General features: G+C 41.3%; 1 protein-coding gene across 1 annotated transcript in view; it reads left to right on the plus strand.

Annotated features, from left to right (window-relative positions):
• LOC124545377 (periodic tryptophan protein 1 homolog) overlaps nt 1–20,347 on the plus strand; it is a 56,037-nt gene that overhangs the window by 11,142 nt on the left and 24,548 nt on the right. The window contains exons 3-5 of the mRNA XM_047124288.1: nt 8,391–8,524; nt 8,624–8,806; nt 8,886–8,993. Of these exons, the coding sequence (XP_046980244.1) occupies nt 8,391–8,524; nt 8,624–8,806; nt 8,886–8,993 (425 nt within the window). The remainder of the gene's footprint in view (nt 1–8,390; nt 8,525–8,623; nt 8,807–8,885; nt 8,994–20,347) is intronic.

The following is a 20,347-nucleotide window of genomic DNA, read 5'->3' on the forward strand; positions in this document are numbered from 1 at the left end:
GATTAGCATGGGTCAATAGCCGTGGCGCGGTACGTTTGTATCGAGATAGATTTCCAGAACATAGGTGTCCTGACAGGAAGACGTTCTAAGCAATTGATCGGCGTCTTAGGGAGCACGGAACATTCCGGCCTATGACTCGCGACTGGGGAAGACCTAGAACGACGAGGACACCTGCAATGGACGAGGCAATTCTTCGTGCAGTTGACGATAACCCTAATGTCAGCGTCAGAGACGTTGCTGCTGTACAAGGTAACGTTGACCACGTCACTGTATGGAGAGTGCTACGGGAGAACCAGTTGTTTCCGTACCATGTACAGCATGTGCAGGCACTATCAGCAGCTGATTGGCCTCCACTGATACACTTCTGCGAATGGTTCATCCAACAATGTGTCAATCCTCATTTCAGTGCAAATGTTCTCTTTATGGATGAGGCTTCATTCAAATGTGATCAAATTGTAAATTTTCACAGTCAACATGTGTGGGCTGACGAGAATCCGCACGCAATTGTGCAATCATGTCATCAACACAGATTTTCTGTGAACATTTGGGCAGGCATTGTTGGTGATGTCTTGATTGGGCCCCATGTTCTTCCACCTACGCTCAATGGAGCACGTTATCATGATTTCATACAGGATACTCTACCTGTGCTGCTAGAACATGTGCCTTTACAAGTACGACACAACATATGATTCATTCACGATGGAGCTCCTGCACATTTCAGTCGAAGTGTTCGTACGCTTCTCAACAACAGATTCGGTGACCGATGGATTGGTAGAGGCGGACCAATTCCATGGCCTCCATGCTCTCCTGACCTCAACCCTCCTGACTTTCATTTATGGGGGCATTTGAAAGCTCTTGTCTACGCAACCCCGGTACCAAATGTAGAGACTCTTCGTGCTCGTGTTGTGGACGGCTGTGATACAATACGCCATTCTCCAGGGCTGCATCAGCGCATCAGGGATTCCATGCAATGGAGGGTGGATGCATGTATCCTTGCTAATGGAGGACATTTTGAACATTTCCTGTAACAAAGTGTTTGAAGTCACACTGGTACATTCTGTTGCTGTGTGTTTCCATTCGATGATTGATGTGATTTGAAGAGAAGTAATAAAATGAGCTCTAACATGGAAAGTAAGCGTTTCCGGACACATGTCCACATAACATATTTTCTTTCTTTGTGTGTGAGGAATGTTTCCTGAAAGTTTATTTTATATGATCATACATTTCTTCAATCTCATCATCATCTGCAGAGCTACACGACATATAAACTTGTACTATTGTGGTGAGTGTGGACCTTGTGTCTACCTTCGCTACAGTAATGTGTTCACTATGCTGTTTATAGTAGCTTATCTGTGTTCCTATTTTATTCATTATTAAACCTACTCCCTCATTACCCCTGTTTTTTTGTGCTTATTTTTCATTTTTTCTTTTTTTAAATATTTTTTTTAGAAGTAAGGGCTTAATTCCATCTTCTAGATGTAGCAACTTGGCTAAAAGTTGATCTTCATGTGGTACAACACACAAGGGTACGTTGCATGTTTTGCATTCATATTTCGTGTATCGGCCCCATTCTGTTTCAAGCAAACTGTGCATCTACGCTATAATCCACATTTCTTGGACTGGTCACTTGGAACGACATTTGAAAAGAGCCTTCCATAAAGCACAGAGGATTCTCATCATCAGAGCATCTTCCTTTCCTATCTCTTCTCTATTCTGTAACATCTTTTTCCATATGTTCTCGCACCAGATATAAATGAAAATCTGCTAATTATATTATTCTCCTTGTCACTGAGCTGTGAACAGAGTGAGCATTCAAAATATAAAGGACCACAACATGGAAAAAAAACTTTTTTACCATTTAACAGATTTATGCACAGATCCATTAAACATGTCAAAGTGATGTACTATGCCCAACTTGCATTGTAGTCGACAACACATTGCGGCTTCATTACTTCCTCACCAGTCTTCTTGTTTGTCTTTCCAGTGTCGTGCATTTCTGTAGTGTTACAGGTAGTCAACATCAACACTCCTCTCATGTCACACCACTTGATGGCAGACATTGTGTCAGTTGACATAAATTCAACTTCTCCTTATTTCAATTTCTTATGTAGCTTATGTACCCGTGGTCTAGGGGTAGCGTCTTTGATTCATAGTCAAAACGTCTTCGGTCCTGGGTTCGATCCCTGCCACTGCCTAAATTTTGATAAATAATCAGCATTGGCGGCCGAAGACTTCCGGCATAAGAAGTCAGCCTCATTCTGCCAACGGCCTTGTCAAAGAGGGCGGAGGAGCGGATAGAGGTTCAGGGCACTCTCTTGTCCTAGAGGTGGAAAATTGCCCCTAAAGGCGGAAGAATCAGCAATGATCGATGACATGAGGATGCAGAAGGCAATGGAAACCACTGCATTAAAGACACGTAAGGTGTATCCACAGGACATGTGGCCTGTATTTGAAGAAGTGTCATGATGATCTCTCCATTGGCAAAAGATTCCGGAATAGTCCCCCATTCGGATCTCCGGGAGGGGACTGCCAAGGGGGAGGTTACCATGAGAAAAAGATTGAATAATCAACGAATGAATAACGTTCTACGAGTCGGGGCGTGGAATGTCAGAAGCTTGAACGTGGTAGGGAAACTAGAAAATCTGAAACGGGGAAATCCAAAGGCTCAATCTAGATATAGTAGGGGTCAGTGAAGTGAAGTGGAAGGAAGACAAGGATTTCTGGTCAGATGAGTATCGGGTAATATCAACAGCAGCAGAAAATGGTATAACAGGTGTAGGATTCGTTATGAATAGGAAGGTAGGGCAGAGGGTGTGTTACTGTGAACAGTTCAGTGACCGGGTTGTTCTAATCAGAGTCGACAGCAGACCAAAACCGACAACGATAGCTCAGGTATACATGCTGACGTCGCAAGCTGAAGATGAACAGATAGAGAAAGTGTATGAGGATATTGAAAGGGTAAAGCAGTATGTAAAGGGGGACGAAAATCTAATAGTCATGGGGGACTGGAATGCAGTTGTAGGGGAAGGAGTACAAGAAAAGGTTACAGGAGAATATGGGCTTGGGACAAGGAATGAAAGAGGAGAAAGACTAATTGAGTTCTGTAACAAGTTTCAGCTAGTAATAGCGAATACCCTGTTCAAGAATCACAAGAGGAGGAGGTATACTTGGAAAAGGCCGGGAGATAAGGGAAGATTTCAATTAGATTACATCATGGTCAGACAGAGATTCCGAAGTCAGATACTGGACTGTAAGGCGTACCCAGGAGCAGATATAGACTCAGATCACAATATAGTAGTGATGAAGAGTAGGCTGAAGTTCAAGACATTAGTCAGGAAGAATTAATACGCAAAGAAGTTGGATACGGAAGTACTAAGGAATGACGAGATACGTTTGAAGTTCTCTAATGCTATAGATACAGCAATAAGGAATAGCGCAGTAGGCAGTACAGTTGAAGAGGAATGGACATCTCTAAAAAGGGCCATCACAGAAGTTGGGTAGGAAAACATAGGTACAAAGAAGGTAGCTGTGAAGAAACCATGGGTAACAGAAGAAATACTTCAGTTGATTGATGAAAGGAGGAAGTATAAACATGTTCCGGGAAAATTAGGAATACAGAAATACAAGTCGCTGAGGAATGAAATAAATAGGAAGTGCAGGGAAGCTAAGACGAAATGGCTGCAGGAAAAATATGAAGACATCGAAAAAGATATGATTGTCGGAAGGACAGACTCAGCATACAGGAAAGTCAAAACAGCCTTTGGTGACCTTAAAAGCAACGGTGGTAACATTAAGAGTGCAATGGGAATTCCACTGTTAAATGCAGAGGAGAGAGCAGATAGGTGGAAAGAATACATTGAAAGCCTCTATGAGGGTGAAGATTTGTCTGATGTGACAGAAGAAGAAACAGGAGTCGATTTGGAAGAGATAGCGGATCCAGTATTAGAATCGGAATTTAAAAGAGCTTCGGAGGACTTACGGTCAAATAAGGCAGAAGGGATAGATAACATTCCATCAGAATTTCTAAAATAATTGGGGGAAGTGGCAACAAAACGACTATTCACATTGGTGTGTAGAATATATGAGTCTGGCGATATACCATCTGACTTTCGGAAAAGCATCATCCACACAATTCCGAAGACGGCAAAAGCTGGCAAGTGCGAGAATTATCGCACAATCAGCTTAACAGCTCATGCATCGAAGCTGCTTACAAGAATAATATACAGAAGAATGGAAAAGAAAATTGAGAATGCGCTAGGTGACGATCAGTTTGGCTTTAGGAAAAGTAAAGGGACGAGAGAGGCAATTCTGACGTTACGGCTAATAATAGAAGCAAGGCTAAAGAAAAATCAAGACACTTTCATAGGATTTGTGGACCTGGAAAAAGCGTTCGACAATATAAAATGGTGCAAGCTGTTTGAGATTCTGAAAAAAGTAGGGGTAAGCTATACATATACAATATGTACAAGAGTTGACGGTCAAGAACAAAGTGCTCGTATTAAGAAGGGTGTAAGACAAGGCTGTAGCCTTTTGCCCCTACTCTTCAATCTGTACATCGAGGAAGCAATGATGGAAATAAAGGCAAGGTTCAGGAGTGGAATTCAAATACAAGGTGAAAGGATATTAATGATACAACTCGCTGGTGACATTGCTATACTGAGTGAAAGTGAAGAAGAATTAAATGATCTGCTGAACGGAATGAACAGTCTAATGAGTACACAGTATGGTTTGAGAGTAAATCGGAGAAAGATGAAGGTAATGAGAAGTAGTAGAAATGAGAACAGCGAGAAACTTAACATCAGGATTGATGGTCACGAAGTCAGTGAAGTTAAGGAATTCTGCTACCTAGGCAGTAAAATAACCAATGACGGACGGAGCAAGGAGGACATCAAAAGCAGACTTGCTATGGCAAAAAAGGCATTTCTGGCCAAGAGAAGTCTACTGATATCAAATACCGGCCTTAATTTGAGGAAGAAATTTCTGAGGATATACGTCTGGAGTACAGCATTGTATGGTGGTGAAACATGGACTGTGGGAAAACTGGAACAGAAGAGAATCAAAGCGTTTGAGATGTGGTGCTATAAACGAATGTTGAAAATGAGCTGGACTGATAAGGTAAGGAATGAGGAGGTTCTACACAGAATCGGAGAGGAAAGGAATATGTGGAAAACACTGATAAGCAGAAGGGACAGGATGATAGGACATCTGCTAAGATATGAGGGAATGACTTCCATGGTACTAGAGGGAGCTGTAGAGGGCAGAAACTGTAGAGGAAGGCAGAGATTGGAATCAGTCAAAGAAATAATTGAGGACGTAGGTTGCAAGTGCTACTCTGAGATGAAGAGGTTAGCACAGGAAAGGAATTCATGGCGGGCCGCATCAAACCAGTCAGTAGACTGATGACAAAAAAAATGTAGCTTCGGCAAATTGTGCCTATTGATACGTACAGTACCACATACTGCTGTTCTATGGCTGTGAAGTCGGAGGAACAAGTCTGGACTGGGATACCAATTGTCACAGGATGGCTTCATTAGTGTTGCCACTATATTGTCAAATTTCTCCAAATTATGGACTTCAATTTCTGTTGTTGTGCGTGCGTATACAATGAAATGCAAGATGTATCCACTTTTACAGTCGCACAACACAAATGTCTGGATTCCAAATCTACTTTGTTTTGAAGGAGTGAATTGTTTAAAAGATAAGCGACCTTTGAACAATAATAGGTTTTCATCGATACAGAGCTTTTTGTATGGATTAAATGCACTGTAGAATGCCATACGAACTTTATCAGTTTTAAGCAAACTCTCTCATGACTGGCAGAGTTGTCACTAAAATGCAAAATTCTCAAAATTAAAGTAAAACGATCATGGGATATAACTTCGCCGAAAATTGGAGTGCTCAAAAGTACATCTAAGGACCAGTAGCCCATTATTCTCAACTTTTTAATACAGACCATGAGAAGCCAAATACCAATGAAGCAAAACAGTTCCTCAAAACCAGTATCTTGCCAGGTGGACAGTTGACCATGAACTGATTCTGGCGTATTTGCCATGGTGAAAGTGTAAAATTGGTTCAAATGCTATAAATTTCATCAGATTTTCTGACTGAAATAGCATGAAATAGGATAGTATGCTTGAATCAGATGTTAGTTGGTAATTATGTCCTGAAAATGAGTCATCAAATGCGTGCAGTGATGAACTGAAATCACACTTTTGCCAGTCAAATTTGTAACTAAGGCATGGCCTTTTACAATCTGAAGAACTACTATCCTGCTGAGCTGTACTAGTTTAAAGTACGTGGACGCATATTACTATGAGTTTCTTCTGAAGAATCATCACCATCACTACAGTCACTGAAAATGCCACACTCACTGTCACTCCTTGTGAGTATCTCCAGTATCTCTTCGTCATTTTTACCACACCGACATGCCATTTGTTTGTGGAACACAAAAGTGATAGCACTCTAAAAATCCCGATGAAAAGGCAGAAAAGTAAACAACACCACAGAAGCAGTATGCAGGTGATTACATGAACCAGCTAGCACGAATGTTGAACTGCAAGTGTGAAATCAGACAGAAATACTGCTGAAAGCTAAACGACACTGCAGAATCAGAATGCAGGTGATCACATGAGCTAGCAGCAACTGTGAAATGCGACAAATACTGCTGAACGGCTGTAGGCATCAGCAGGACAACAGGTAATGGAACAGACCAATGGTAAAAGCAGTCATTAGGACTCATACCAGCCAGCCCACGATGGCAAATGCCGTCTGCAGCGGCCATGAGAACTACCTTTGCAGTGGCTAATGATGTCCGCAGTCCCTGGGAAAGATGGTGTGTGGTGGGATTTCATGTCTGCAACACTCAAAGGGTTAACATCAATTTCCCTTTTTAAATTTTCCAACATACCTGCCCAATTAAGCAATCTGATATTTCACGCTCCAATCCGTTGAACGCCAGTTTACATTCCTATGATGATCACATCCTTCTTAGTAGTTCCCGCCCAGATATCTGAATGGGGGAATATTTTAGCTCTGAACTATTTTACCCAAGAGGGTGCCACCATCATTATTTAACCATGCAGAAGAACTGCATGCTCTCACAGAAAAAGTACGGCTGTAGTTTGCCCTTGCTTTCAGCTGTTCGCAGTATCAGCACAGCAAAGCTGTTTTGGTTGATGTTACGAGGCCAGATCGGTCAATCATCCAGACTGTTGCCACTGCAGCTACTGAGAAGGCTGGTGCCCCTCTTCAGGAACCACATTTGTCTAGTCTCTCAGCAAATACCCCTCCATTGCAGTTGCACCTATGGTGCGGCTATCTGTATCACTGAGGTGCACAAGCCTCCACACGAACGGCATGGCCCATGGTTTTCAGATAACATTTCCAAACTCAGCCTGGCACCCTGTTATTGCAAACAGTGCAAATCTTATAGGATAATGAAGGCACTGGATCAGATGAGGTGTGACTGAGTGAGGTAGCACAATGGTTTGCAAGCTGGGCTCATATTCGAGAGGACGATGGTTCAAACCAGTGTCTGGCGATTGCTGGGATTGTTCCTTTGAAAAGGGCACAGACAATTTCCTTTCCCATCCTTGATGCAATTTGAGCTTATGCTCCATCTCTAATGACCTTGTTGTCGATGGGATGTTAACTCAATCTTCCTTCCCTTCTTCATTTCAGATGAGGTGAGATGGTCAGAAATAGTGCCCTTAAAACTCTTTAATATTTGTAGTCAGCAGCTAAAATGATGGAGAATATAAAAGATTAGCTTTATCTGATGCAAAATAAGCTGAAGTGCTGCTTTCTTGCTGGTACAGTAATAAAAGGTGCGCTGCCGAACAATGTGCTGTTATACTTTAAACCTCCTACCAGAGTTGAGCCAGTAAGTCATATGCCAGTAAGCAGAAGAAACATGTACTTCTATATTCTGCGAACAACTGTGAAGTACCTGGCAGAGGTTACTTCTGACTGTAGCACATATTGGGATTCCTTCTCACTCCATTCACTTTGGAAGAACTGCTTAAATGCAGTGTAGTTAAACTATTATCTTGACCTCGCAGTCCCTACAGTTCTGGTTTTTCAGCATTTCTGACATGCTCCTGTAGGCCATATAAATCTGTGACCATTCATACTGCCCATCTTTGTGTATGTTCAACATAATATGACAAGTTTCAGTCAGTCAGTGTTTCTGCCAGGTTGTGGTATACCCTTTTGTGGGTGCTGAGACAAAATGTGAAAGTCTGTATTTTTGCAATGTTTTGAAAATAATAAGATAATTAATGATAATGGAAATTTCTTTTCTTATTTAATGTAAGGTAACTTCTGGACTGTGCTTGTAATTAGACGAATTACATATATAACTCTGTAACACAATGTTCTACTTTTCCAAGAGAAGACACACAAGATATGAATAGTGATTCAGATGATGACAGTGAAGCAGAAGTAAATGAACATGAAGCAGAAGAAACTTTGAACACTGATGAAGATGACGAATACAATCTTAAGAATTATGATAAAGAAGGAGGTTGGTAGCTTACCAGTTATTAGATTAAATGTATATGATTTTTGTATATTATATGTTTATTCAGATGCTAATTTGTGTATTTGTATTTATCATTCTCAGATGATGTAGGTAATCTATTTGGAATTGGCAGTCTTGTTGTTCATGATACATCAGGGAAAGACCCATATGTCACATTGGATGATTCAGATGACAGTGAAAAAGATGACGAGATAATAAAACCCGATGACAATTTAGTAGTTGTTGGACATGTTTCAGGAGATGCTAGTGTACTGGAAATATATGGTAGGAAATAAGCTCAGCAATTTTATTCTTACGTTATGAAGCAGTTTGCTTGAAAATTTAGGAATATCCATTTTCACAGTGCACAACGAGGTGGAAGATTCATTATATGTTCACCACGATCTGATTCTGCCTGTTTTTCCTCTGTGTCTTGAGTGGCTGAGCTATGATCCTGGAGAACAAAAACCAGGTAATTTTATAGGCTTAGTTTGACTCTAATGTGTTGTATAATATATTTGTTTTGCAAATAACACAGGAAGAAAGATGTGTGGTAGCATATGTCCACTTCACTCTAGCGTCTTACTCATGTAGAACTAATATGGGGAAGGATGGGCTGTTATATATGTTAAGACAAAAACACTAGTTTAGAAAATTTTAGACAAGTAGATTTTGTAGTAATAAGCACATAGAAGTGCTGAAAATGTATACTTTTAATTGTAACTGTATGTAGATGCCCACTGGGAGACTTGAATTCATTACTACACTATGTCGGACAGCAGCAAGCAGTTAAGTCTGTTGTAATTTCAGTGTAGATTTTCTAAAGGCTTCTGATAGGAAACATGATCTGTAAACCATATTTGGATTCTACAGTTTGATCTCAATAGTCAACTTTCCAACACGGGTGGATAAAGATAATTGATAATGTTTTAGAAATAATTCGAAAGCCAAGACCGCTTAAATACTGTTCTGGATAACTGGTTTCAACACACTAAAGGTGCCATCGTCGGATCTGAATGTGATTAACATTTACAATCTACATTCAGATCCAATGATGGCACTTTTAGTGTGTTGAAACCGGTTATCCAGAAACAGTATTTAAGCGACCTTGGCTTTTGAATTATTTCTACAACACTGTGTGTTCACTGCGTGATAATGTTTTCTCGGGTGAAGCTCAAAGCAAGAAAATAACTGTAAATCCGGTAACAAATGCACTCTCTGATCATTATGCACAGTTATAGCTTGCATGATGTAGGAAAGCACTTCCGTGCATAGAGGCAGTAGCAAAGCGTGGAGGGGATGAGGTGTGCGCACATGGGGCAGCACAGAGCAGGTAAACAAAGTCCATGTTGCCGAACTGTGTTGCTGCGGGCAACAGTCAGGTCCATTTGTGTACGGTACATTGTATTATACACTCAGATCTATAAAGGGAACATAAATTTTAAAACCAATTTCGATCTGTCGTCTCGAGAGAAATCTTACTTCACATCTTGACAACATTGAGTACACAGCTTTAGTTCACATGATATCGGAAGACGAGAACAGCTGATGCAGCTTTGTGAAGATGTCAAGTATAATTTTTCTCAATATAACATTTGCCTAATGATAAGGTCATTGAATCTGCTTGCAATAATTCTAAAAATGTAGTACATAACAAAATTAACTAAACCAAAGTCATTACATTTGCTTTACAACTGCGTCTACTCCATATAATTTTTAAAAATGTGTATAATGCATGTGCATGGGTTAGTTTGACTATAGTTAAGTGTAATCATTGCATAAAAACGAATTACTGGTAGAAAAGACTAACGCAAAGACTATCATAAAAATAATCAATATATTGTCATATGTTTGCTATAAATGGACATTATGAGCGTAAACTAACTCAATCAGCATTACAGTGACAGACTGTATTTATAATCCATTGAACAAGGAAACAATGAACCTCTTCTGCAAATAACTTGAGGGAATGCCAACTGATAACATCGGAAACCACCGATATCTTAACAGGTAACCCTCCCTGTCATTTTAAGGCATTTTTCAAATTGTGCCTTTAACATGACAGTGGTTTACCTATTGAAATATTGGAGTTTTGGACGAATTTATGCAGCCACATTATTGTGAATTATTAGAACATACAACACACTGGGAAGAGCTTAACTTCTCCTGCAAGCTTCATAGGATACAAATTCCTAAGCAGTAAAGGCTGGGAAGTTCTCATATGCTAAGTACACAACTGATACATTATTAGACACATTTTTTAAACTATGAGTCTTTAAAACTAAGAAATTTCATTACTTTACTTTGTTCCAAAGTCTGCATTGTAATACCATTGTTACTGCTATCAGAGTTTCTGTCCGAACCATCTGATTGTAAATTTACTATGATAGGGTCAAGGCTTATATCGATCTTTACCTCCCTTTCAAACTCTTCCTGAAGCTTTTCTGCATACTGCACAGACTGTGCCCACACTGGAAGGGGGGGGGGGGGGGGGGAATTGTCTGTTGCTTCATGCACAAGCTATTCAGTGCTGTATCTTGACACACCGTCAGGTGGCTTGCGGAGTATGGATGTAGATGTAGATATTTTCCCGCATAGCCTGCAACCTGTGCCAAAATTAATTCCAGGGGATTATACTGACAGTGATAACTGGATAACCACAAAACTGTGTTACCACACTCACATGCAAGAAAGTCAAGTTTGTACATTTGTCGCATGACTCGTATAAATTAATGAGCTGCAGGAGTTTGGCACGAGTGCAGAATATTTTTATTTTTAAACCAGGGGACATCATCTGCTTTCCTGGTGTTTGTACCTGGTGTTTTCTCTGTAACAGCTGAATGATAACTGGCACGGTACAGTACAGTGATAGACTTCGAAGCAAGGCAGGGCAAGAATTGTTCAGTGAATCACTTCATGAAACTGGTAGCATATGTTTCGGAATGGTATTCAGAGCTAGTTTTCTTACACCTGAGTACAAGTTTTCTCTAGAAAAGAAACCTGAAGAGCCACCATGCAGAATAATTATCCAAGAACATTACTATGGGAATTTGAAACTGCCAGTACCGTCACTCATTTTCTAACAGATATTACTGAGATAATTCTGATTCATCCATGTTTCATCAAATTACTACACAGTTTAACTAACTTCTTCTCTTGTATGGGGATGTGGTTCGTGCTGCACGTGTGCCACTTCTTTCAACTAAAAGCTCTTCTTATCATACTCAAAACTAATGTCTCTTAAAATTCTTTACATTGATGAAGTACTACCTTTGAAGCCAATTTTCGCATGCATAATTCTAACAAGTGTTTGTGATGTTGGGTATATTTACTCAAAGTACTTTAAAACATCATTGTCAGAACCATTCATTACAGGTTTCTTGAGATTTCGATGCTTTCCAGGTGACATGAAACCAAGTTTTCCTAAGGTTTCTACAACTGTGACACTTTCATTTACAGTTCTCTTGGTGACCACACATGCTTCTGCAGTCCATTCTTGTCTTCAAATGTCAACTGTAGGAATTCCACTTTCAGATTCACATTTGAGAAAGTTTTAAATGTGGTAAATAATCCCACTCACCTACTTGTGAAACACTTCACTTTTACTGCTGTCACCTGACTTTTGTTTTAATCATACTAAAACATTTATAGATATACATTCACAGTTATATTGTTGCAGGAAGGGGAAAAAAAGCCACTAGAAAGAGAGTGAATTTTACTGGCCGAGAGCCATTACTACAGTGGGATGCTCAGAACAGCTGAAAATTGGGTCGCCTTCCTACATGAAGATGACTTTAGGATAAATAAGATGGTGCCTAATAGAATTGATACTCCTAGTTGCACACTACAAAACTCCTAGTTGCACACTACAAAATGCTCAGAGCTACTAAGAAAAGTTATTAAGAAGTGATGGGAGAGATGTCAGTAACTACTGACATGTTTCGTTATTGAGATTTTCCAAAATCAGTAAAATTCTTCTGCGTTTAAGGCTGCATTGTCAACTATAAGATTCTGACGTGTCAGCGACTATAGCAGGATGCCTTCCTCAGGGTGTATTGCTAACCGCAATACACCCTGAGGAAGGCGTCTTGTTTGAATGCCAGAAGAGTTGCTCAACTGAGAATGCTATTTACCCATTTACTCACCAAATTTTAAAACTACTAAATAAGGAAATAGCACCATTTGGTATTTTCTGTGACCTAAGTAAGGCATTTGGCTGTAAAAATCACAATAATCTCCTTAAACTTCTAAGGAGTTAATGATATAGCCAACCAATAGATACTGTCGTATCTCACCAAAAGGCAGAAAGTTTTACTTAATAATTCAACCAGTGTGAGTAGGGGATATTCTTCTAACATTAGAGAGATTGGTTATGGGTTTCCACAAGACTCAGTCTTAGGACAACTATTATTTCATATACACATAAACAATCTTCCATCTAATGCACAAGCCGGATTAGTTTTTTTTCCATGTGACACCAGAATTGTAATCAATCCAAGCATACTCACAGAAACAGGGGAAATATTAAACAGTGTTCTTAAAAGTATCATTGACCAGTTTTCTGCGAATGGTCTCGCCCTCAATTTTAAAAAGAGACAGGATATTTAGTTCTACACGTCTAGAGGTACCACACCAATGATAAGTGTGACACATGGTGAGGAATTGATAAATAGGTTGGAAATGTCAAAATTCTTAGGTGCTCATATTGATGAAAATTGAAAGTGGAAAGGCACATTCTGGAACACCTGAGACATCTTAATGCAGCCACATTTGCACTTAAAATCATTGCAAATCTTGGGGAGAGAGAAATCAGTAAGTTGATATATTTTGCATAGTTTCATTCAGTAATGTCATTTGGAGTAATGTTCTGGGATAACTCAACTTTATGAAAGAAAGCATTCATTGCTAAAAACATGCTCTAAGAATAATATGTGGTGCTCACCCCCGTCTGGTAGATGTCTTTTTAAAAAGTTGGGCATTTTCACTACTGCTTCCGTCATGAAGTTCAATATGTACAATGATGTACATAATTAAAATACTGGAAGAAAAAATAACATTCATTACTCAACATTAAAGTTACTGTTAGTACAAAAAGGGATACTGAAACCAAATTTTTTGATCATTTACCCAGTGATGTAAAATGTCTGGCAGACTGCAAAGGAAAATTTGAGAACAAACCGGACAGGTTTCTCCTTGACAACACCTATTCCAAAGAATAATTTATGTTGTAATGTCAACCTATGGAAAATCCAGGATGGTATAATGAAAAGGATAGATTACTACTCACAATGCAGCGGAGATGCTGAGTTGCAGATAGGTACAACAAAAAGACTGTCAGACAAGTACAATTTTACCAAAAAGACCTTCATTGGAATTACACACACACACACACACACACACACACACACACACACACACACACATATATATATTCAGAAAAGATATTCTATATTGGCTGGCATATAAGACACACCAGAATAAAAGATGACTCCACTTTTTTTAGGGAAAAAATTTCTCAATATGTTTATTACAAAACAATTATAACACATATGTTCATATAATATTTAGGTGATATAAGTAGGGGAAAGCCTTTTAATTTTCCTCTCCAAATCTGCAAAATTCATTCTCAGTGCTGGCGGTAGAAATAGCTGAAGCAGTCATCTCAGAATCTTAATCCTCAAAAAATAAAATATCCTCTGTACCATCCAGTGCATTATTGATTCCAAACTTCTTAACCACTGTTTCAGTTTTTAGAGCCCTGTGAAGCTTTGACACCCTCACAAACTTGAGAAAATAGGATTCTTTCTCCTTTTCTGAGCCTGAAGTTTTAAAATCTGTAGATTTCATGCATCTGTTCACTCCTCTTCCATAAGTCCCTTAAATGGTTTGGTGATGCTCTCATCTAATGGTTGAAGTAAACTAGTTAGCCCTCCTGGAATTACAGTTATCTGAGTCCTCAGTTCATTCAGTCTATTTTTTAATGTCTTCTTTCTGTGAGAATGAAATTGATACCATACTAACAGGGCAGGCTTCTTCAGTAGACCACCAAGTCGTGTAGACTGGATTTTATCTACCCACGATCTCATTCCTCCTCCATCCTTCCATCCAGCCACTGTTATGTACATGAACAGGTGCTCCTTTTGGCAGTTGTTCATTAGGAAGTGTCTTGTGGCAGCAGTTTTGTCCCATCAGCACAGCAGGATAAAATGATTGAGTGATGAGTGTTTTCTTGTCCTGAAGTTTTAAAATAATGCTTTTTGTGCCTTGGGAATCCACAGTTGTTAGAAGGCACATCAGAGGTTAACAGAGTCTCTTCAATGTTTTCAGTTTGTAGAAGTTCAGACTTTTCTCTTGTCCTTCCATTTATGACAAATCGATGAATTTCCACAATTTTTTCTTCAGACTCGGCTGGACATGTGTGATATTTTTGTCTTTGTTTGCATACAAAGCCAATACCTCTTTATAAATCTTGAACATCATGATGCTGATCCAGTTAAGTCAGTGATCCTGTTGTTAATTGTTATTGCTTTCACTTGATAAAAGATCATTTTCATAGAAACTGAAATTCCTGCTTGTCTGTTCTCTAAAATCCAAGTATTGAGTTCTGCTCCAAGTTTTGGCTATTTTAAAAGTTCCACTTCTCAGATTATGTTTACTGCCAGGTGATTTCTTTTAAACATATTCCTGATTCCACTAAGTTCTTGTCATTTTTTTCAGTTGGAGGCAGCTTGAAATGCCTTTCTGCAGTCCTATTTCCTTGTTCTTAAGCATATGAAATCATTTGAAGCTTAAATTTGGTAGTATAGCAATCTGTTTTTCAGCCATAGTTTGCAAATAAAACCACAATCTAGGTATGACGCAAGTGGACCTCCACATTAAACCAACAATAACTCCCCCCCCAGGGGGCTCACTGCTCTTCAGCAAGTATGTGCTTGGTTACCATGGGGACCCATCCTTTGCAGCACTACTTCTTCTTTCTGTGCTGCAAACTTACACTTAGACTATCTCTCAGCTCCTCAGACTTTCCGTCGGATAGTACTTTCCGTGTAGACTTTGTCTGGACTTGGTTCACGATTTTGGCCTTGATTTCTAGTTTCACTCCTGGAGCTATCTTCACCTTCCATGAATGATTATATGGTCTCCATTATTGGGCTTGACCTGCCATCTTTTCCAGTTTTTACAGAATTGCTTGTTGTGCAGGGTAGGTTATACACCATGTTGTTTTTTCTGCCTCTGTGCACTTTCACCTTGGCACCTTTCCTTCCTGTTGTTGTAGTATGTCCAAAACCCAGCACGGTAGCCATACCATTGTGGAGAAGGGGACAATCAAGTACCTGCGCAATGGTAGCCCCTGATGACGCAGGGATCATACTGTTGGTGCCTGCGCTGCACACTCCCCATGTATGCCATGGAGTATGCACCCATCACAACTGTGGCATGTCAACTCCCGCCAACAGATTACTGGCAGATAGCCATTGCTGTGGTTGGGTGGCAATCCATTCGGAGTGAGTGGCACCATGGTGGATAGCTCGCACATGAAATGACTTAAGTTTTCTCCCACGGGTGGTCACACAGTTCCAGTAGTCTCTTAAAATGGAAGGGCCTCATATGAGGCAAAAAAAGTACGATCCCAAAGCATTCCCTTCCCTCGCCATGCTGTGGAAGGAACACGAGAGTAGATGACAAGGAGCAAAATCGTCCACCCAATACCTGGTCTATACCAGGCCCGATGGGGACACCTTTTTGGCGACAAAGCCTTTATTTTTTGTGGAACACTTTGAAGACTAATGCAGGGAAGTTGCACCCATCTCTTAAGAGGAAGAATAGTTCCCTCTTGATTAAAACAAATGCCGGCATGGTAGCTCAGCATGTTTGGTCAGAGGGTTAGCTACCCTCTGCAACAAAAAAACTGAGTGAACTGATCAACAAAGTACCTAAACGGATGTCATCGGACGTCCAACCCGAACAAATTCAACGAACAATATAGAACAAAAGGAGATAAAATAAAAATCATCTCCTGCCCAGTCACAGGCGTTGCTCTTTTGTGAAAATTTGGTTGACATCCCCATGACTGTCACTTTCCACAAGAGTCTCAATATGGTTCAGGGTGTCATCTTTCACCCTGATCTTTTACAATCTGGCGATGAGCTGTGGACCGACATAGAGCAATGGGGGTGTGCACCTCATCCATCGTGTCCATAGGGGACCAAGGGACAACAGAGTTGCTACCAGGCATTCATCTTGGCTTTCAAATGTGATACGTTGCCTCAGAAGATCAAATTAATGGTCTACCAGTTTGACGTGAAGCCCAGTGTTCTTCCTCCTATGTGGTGCTTCAGGTTATGAAGTTCGGACATATGTTTTCCCGTTGCTCCGATACTCCTGCCTGTAGAAATTGTGAAAGTCTGCTGCACGCAAACATTCCTTGTGCCCCTCACACAATGTGTGTAAACTCTAGCGAACTCCACTCTTCCTGGTCCGCAGCTCGTGGTCTCGCAGTTGCGTTCTCGCTTCCCAAACACGGGGTCCCAGGTTCAATTCCCGGCAGGGTCAGGGATTTACACCTGCCTCGAGATGACTGGGTGTTTGTGTTGTCCTCATCATTTCACCATCATACATGAAAGTGGTGAGATTGGACTGAGCAAAGATTGGGAAATTGTACGGGCACTGATAACCACGCAGTTGAGCATTCCAAAAACCAAACATCACCACCATCATCAACACCCACTCTCCCTGCTCACCAGTTTGCTCCATTTTTAAGCTGAGAGGAAACTCCAGGAGTATAAGACTTGGACAGGCTCCCATATCAAGAGGCCAGAAAAAACTAGGAGTGTCTTAATCCCATAATCTTATGCTACAGCTGCAATGTTGTCGCCATCTCTGTCGATAGTGCCTTCCTATATTATGCCTCGTGTAGTGGACCTTCAGAGCTGCCCGCTGATACCCCCTCACTCCGGTGATCAAGGACCCTCTTGGTGCTTCCGCCACACCTACTTCGGGAGCATTGGCTCCCCACTTACTGAGGACACCCAGCCAGTGGTGCCCAATTCAAGGACACCTTCCTAGTCCTCTGCTTCTAAAGAGGAGGAGGACAAAAAGTAGTTCTCTAAGATGAAGGCCCCCCACAACACCGGACTCTGCCTGTATCCCTTCTATGCCCAGGGTGGAGACACCAGATCTCCCCAGGCAATGTGTCATGGAACGTAAGTCAGTGGAACGCCTGATGTCTCAACCGGCGGCATCACGTGACCCTATGTAATAACCCCCCCACCTGTCACTTCATGCCTCCACAGTATTCTGTAAGTCTGATCTTCCAGTGGAATTGTAATGGATTTTTCCACCAACTGGCTGAGCTACTGTAGCTTTTAAGCATTTACCCTGCTTTCTGTAATGCCATCCAAGAAACATGGTTTCCAGCAACTTGAACCCCTACCCTTGGTTATTTTAAGAATCAAACTGACTATGAGAGAGTATCGGATCGAGTTGGTATGTATGTCCTGGACTCTGTATACAGTGACCCTGTGCCTCTTAATACACATTCTAGGCTGTGGCAGTTCAGGTAAGGGTACATCATGATTTTACCATCTGAAATGTGTATTTCCCTCCCAGTGAAGTCATGTCCCAGGATGTAATGTCTGCATTACTCTCTCAGCTCCCCCCATTTCCTAGTCTTGGGTGACTCCTTCGATGCCCATAACTATTTGTGGGGTGGCATATGATCACTGGCTGTGGTAAAGACATTGAAACTTTACTGGCATGGCTCAATCTTTACATCTTCAACTCTGATGCCTGCACACACTCATTGTGGCACACAGATCGTACTCGGCCATTGATCTTTCCTTTTGCAGCCCTGGTCATCTACATGACCTGTATGGTAGTGATCCCTTCCCAATCTTCCTATGCATCCCTCAGCTTTGCTCCCCTAAACGCCCGCATTGACGGATTCTCCGTAATGCTGACTGGGATGATTCCCCTCTGCTGTCGTCCTTAGTACCCCACTGCAAAGCAGTATCGATGCAGCTGTGCAGCATACAATGGGAGCCATTCTTCCAGCAACCAACCAAGCCGTCCCGCAGATTGCTCTACCATTTTGTTGCTCTACAAAGTTGTGGTTTTGTCCCATTTGATTATGGGAGTCTTGCTATAGTTCAGCACCTCTCTCATCATTGTGGATACTCTACCCCATTGTGGGGTCAAACTTGTGACGGGAGCCTTCCAATCTAGCTCTGTGAACAGCCTACTAGGCGAGGCTGGAGACTGTCCATTACCTATCAGGTGCCAACAACAGCTGCTATGCAGATTTGTAGCTTCCTTGAATATCCCAACTACAGTGTCCTTTTCCCTGGAAGAGAGCTCCAGCTCCCACAACAGCGACCCAGAACTGTGTTTACAATTGCTGCACGCCTCCATTGTCTCTGTTCGGAACTGCAATTTCCTCCACTGTCGCCTGTAGTCAGGAAAACATCGCGTCTGCCCCGATTGCTTGTGCCCTGGCTTTGGATTTGTCTTAAGTGTTGTTTGGTCCAAAAGATTCCATTGACACCAAAATTTTTTGCTGCCTGTACTTGGCTTTCCTTGAGACGCATCTGGGTTCGGAAGTGGTATTCACCGATAACTCAACAGTCAATGGAGGAACAGGCTTTGCATGCACACATGCATGGTGTAGTGAACTTCACTCTCTGACAAACGGCTGCAATTTCTCCACCACTGAATTGATAGCAATGGTCCTACGACACTGCCCTGCGGCACACCTGAAATCACTCTTACTTCGGAAGACTTCTCTCCATTGAGAATGACATGCTGCATTCTGTTATCTAGGAACTCTTCAATCCAATCACACAATTGGTCTGATAGTCCATATGCTCTTACTTTGTTCATTAAATGACTGTGGGGAACTGTATCGAACGCCTTGTGGAAGTCAAGAAACACGGCATCTACCTGTAAACCCGTGTCAATGGCCCTCTGAGTCTCGTGGACGAATAGCACAAGCTGGATTTCACACGACCGTCTTTTTCGAAACCTATAGAGTAGATTTCTAGTCTCCAGAAAAGTCATTATACTCGAACATTATACGTGTTCCAAAATTCTACAACTGATCAACGTTAGAGATATAGGTCTATAGTGCTGCACATCTGTTCGATGTCCCTTCTTGAAAATGGGGATGACCTGTGCCCTTTTCCAATCCTTTGGAACACTATGCTCTTCTAGAGACCTACGTTACACCGCTGCAAGAAGAAAGTTTCGAGAGTCAAGCAGTATATTGCTCCCTCCTACGTATATCTCGCAAAGAGCCCATGAGGATAAAATCAGAGAGATTAGAGCCCACACAGAAGCATACTGACAATCCTTCTTTCCACAAACAATACGAGACTAGAATAGAAGGGAGAACCGATAGAGGTACTCAAGGTACCCTCCGCCACACACCGTCAGGTGGCGTGCGGAGTATGGATGTAGATGTAGATGTCCATTAAACTAGCCCTTAGCTATGTTCGTTCCTACACTGTCAAGAGTATTCTAATCTTTTGTTACTCCCTTGGCAGTCTTCAGGCTATAGACCAGTGCTACTCATCTCACCCACCGGTTACTTCTATCTGAGATCTTGTGTTTTAGCTGGGTGGCTAGTCGTTTTCATTTGGACCTCTAGTCATGTTGGGATTTCAGGCAATGAAAAAGCTGACCAGTTGGCCAAGCTGGTTACCAGGATGCTGATTCTGGAAATGGACCTTCAGTCGTTTATATTCCATAGATTGCCGGAAATCTGGAACTAAGAATGGTCTGCCCTTATCTCCCCAAACAAACTGGGGACAATAAAGGAGACCATGACCA

This window comes from Schistocerca americana, chromosome 8 (genome assembly GCF_021461395.2).
Source record: "Schistocerca americana isolate TAMUIC-IGC-003095 chromosome 8, iqSchAmer2.1, whole genome shotgun sequence".
In the NCBI taxonomy this organism is placed as follows: domain Eukaryota; kingdom Metazoa; phylum Arthropoda; class Insecta; order Orthoptera; family Acrididae; genus Schistocerca; species Schistocerca americana.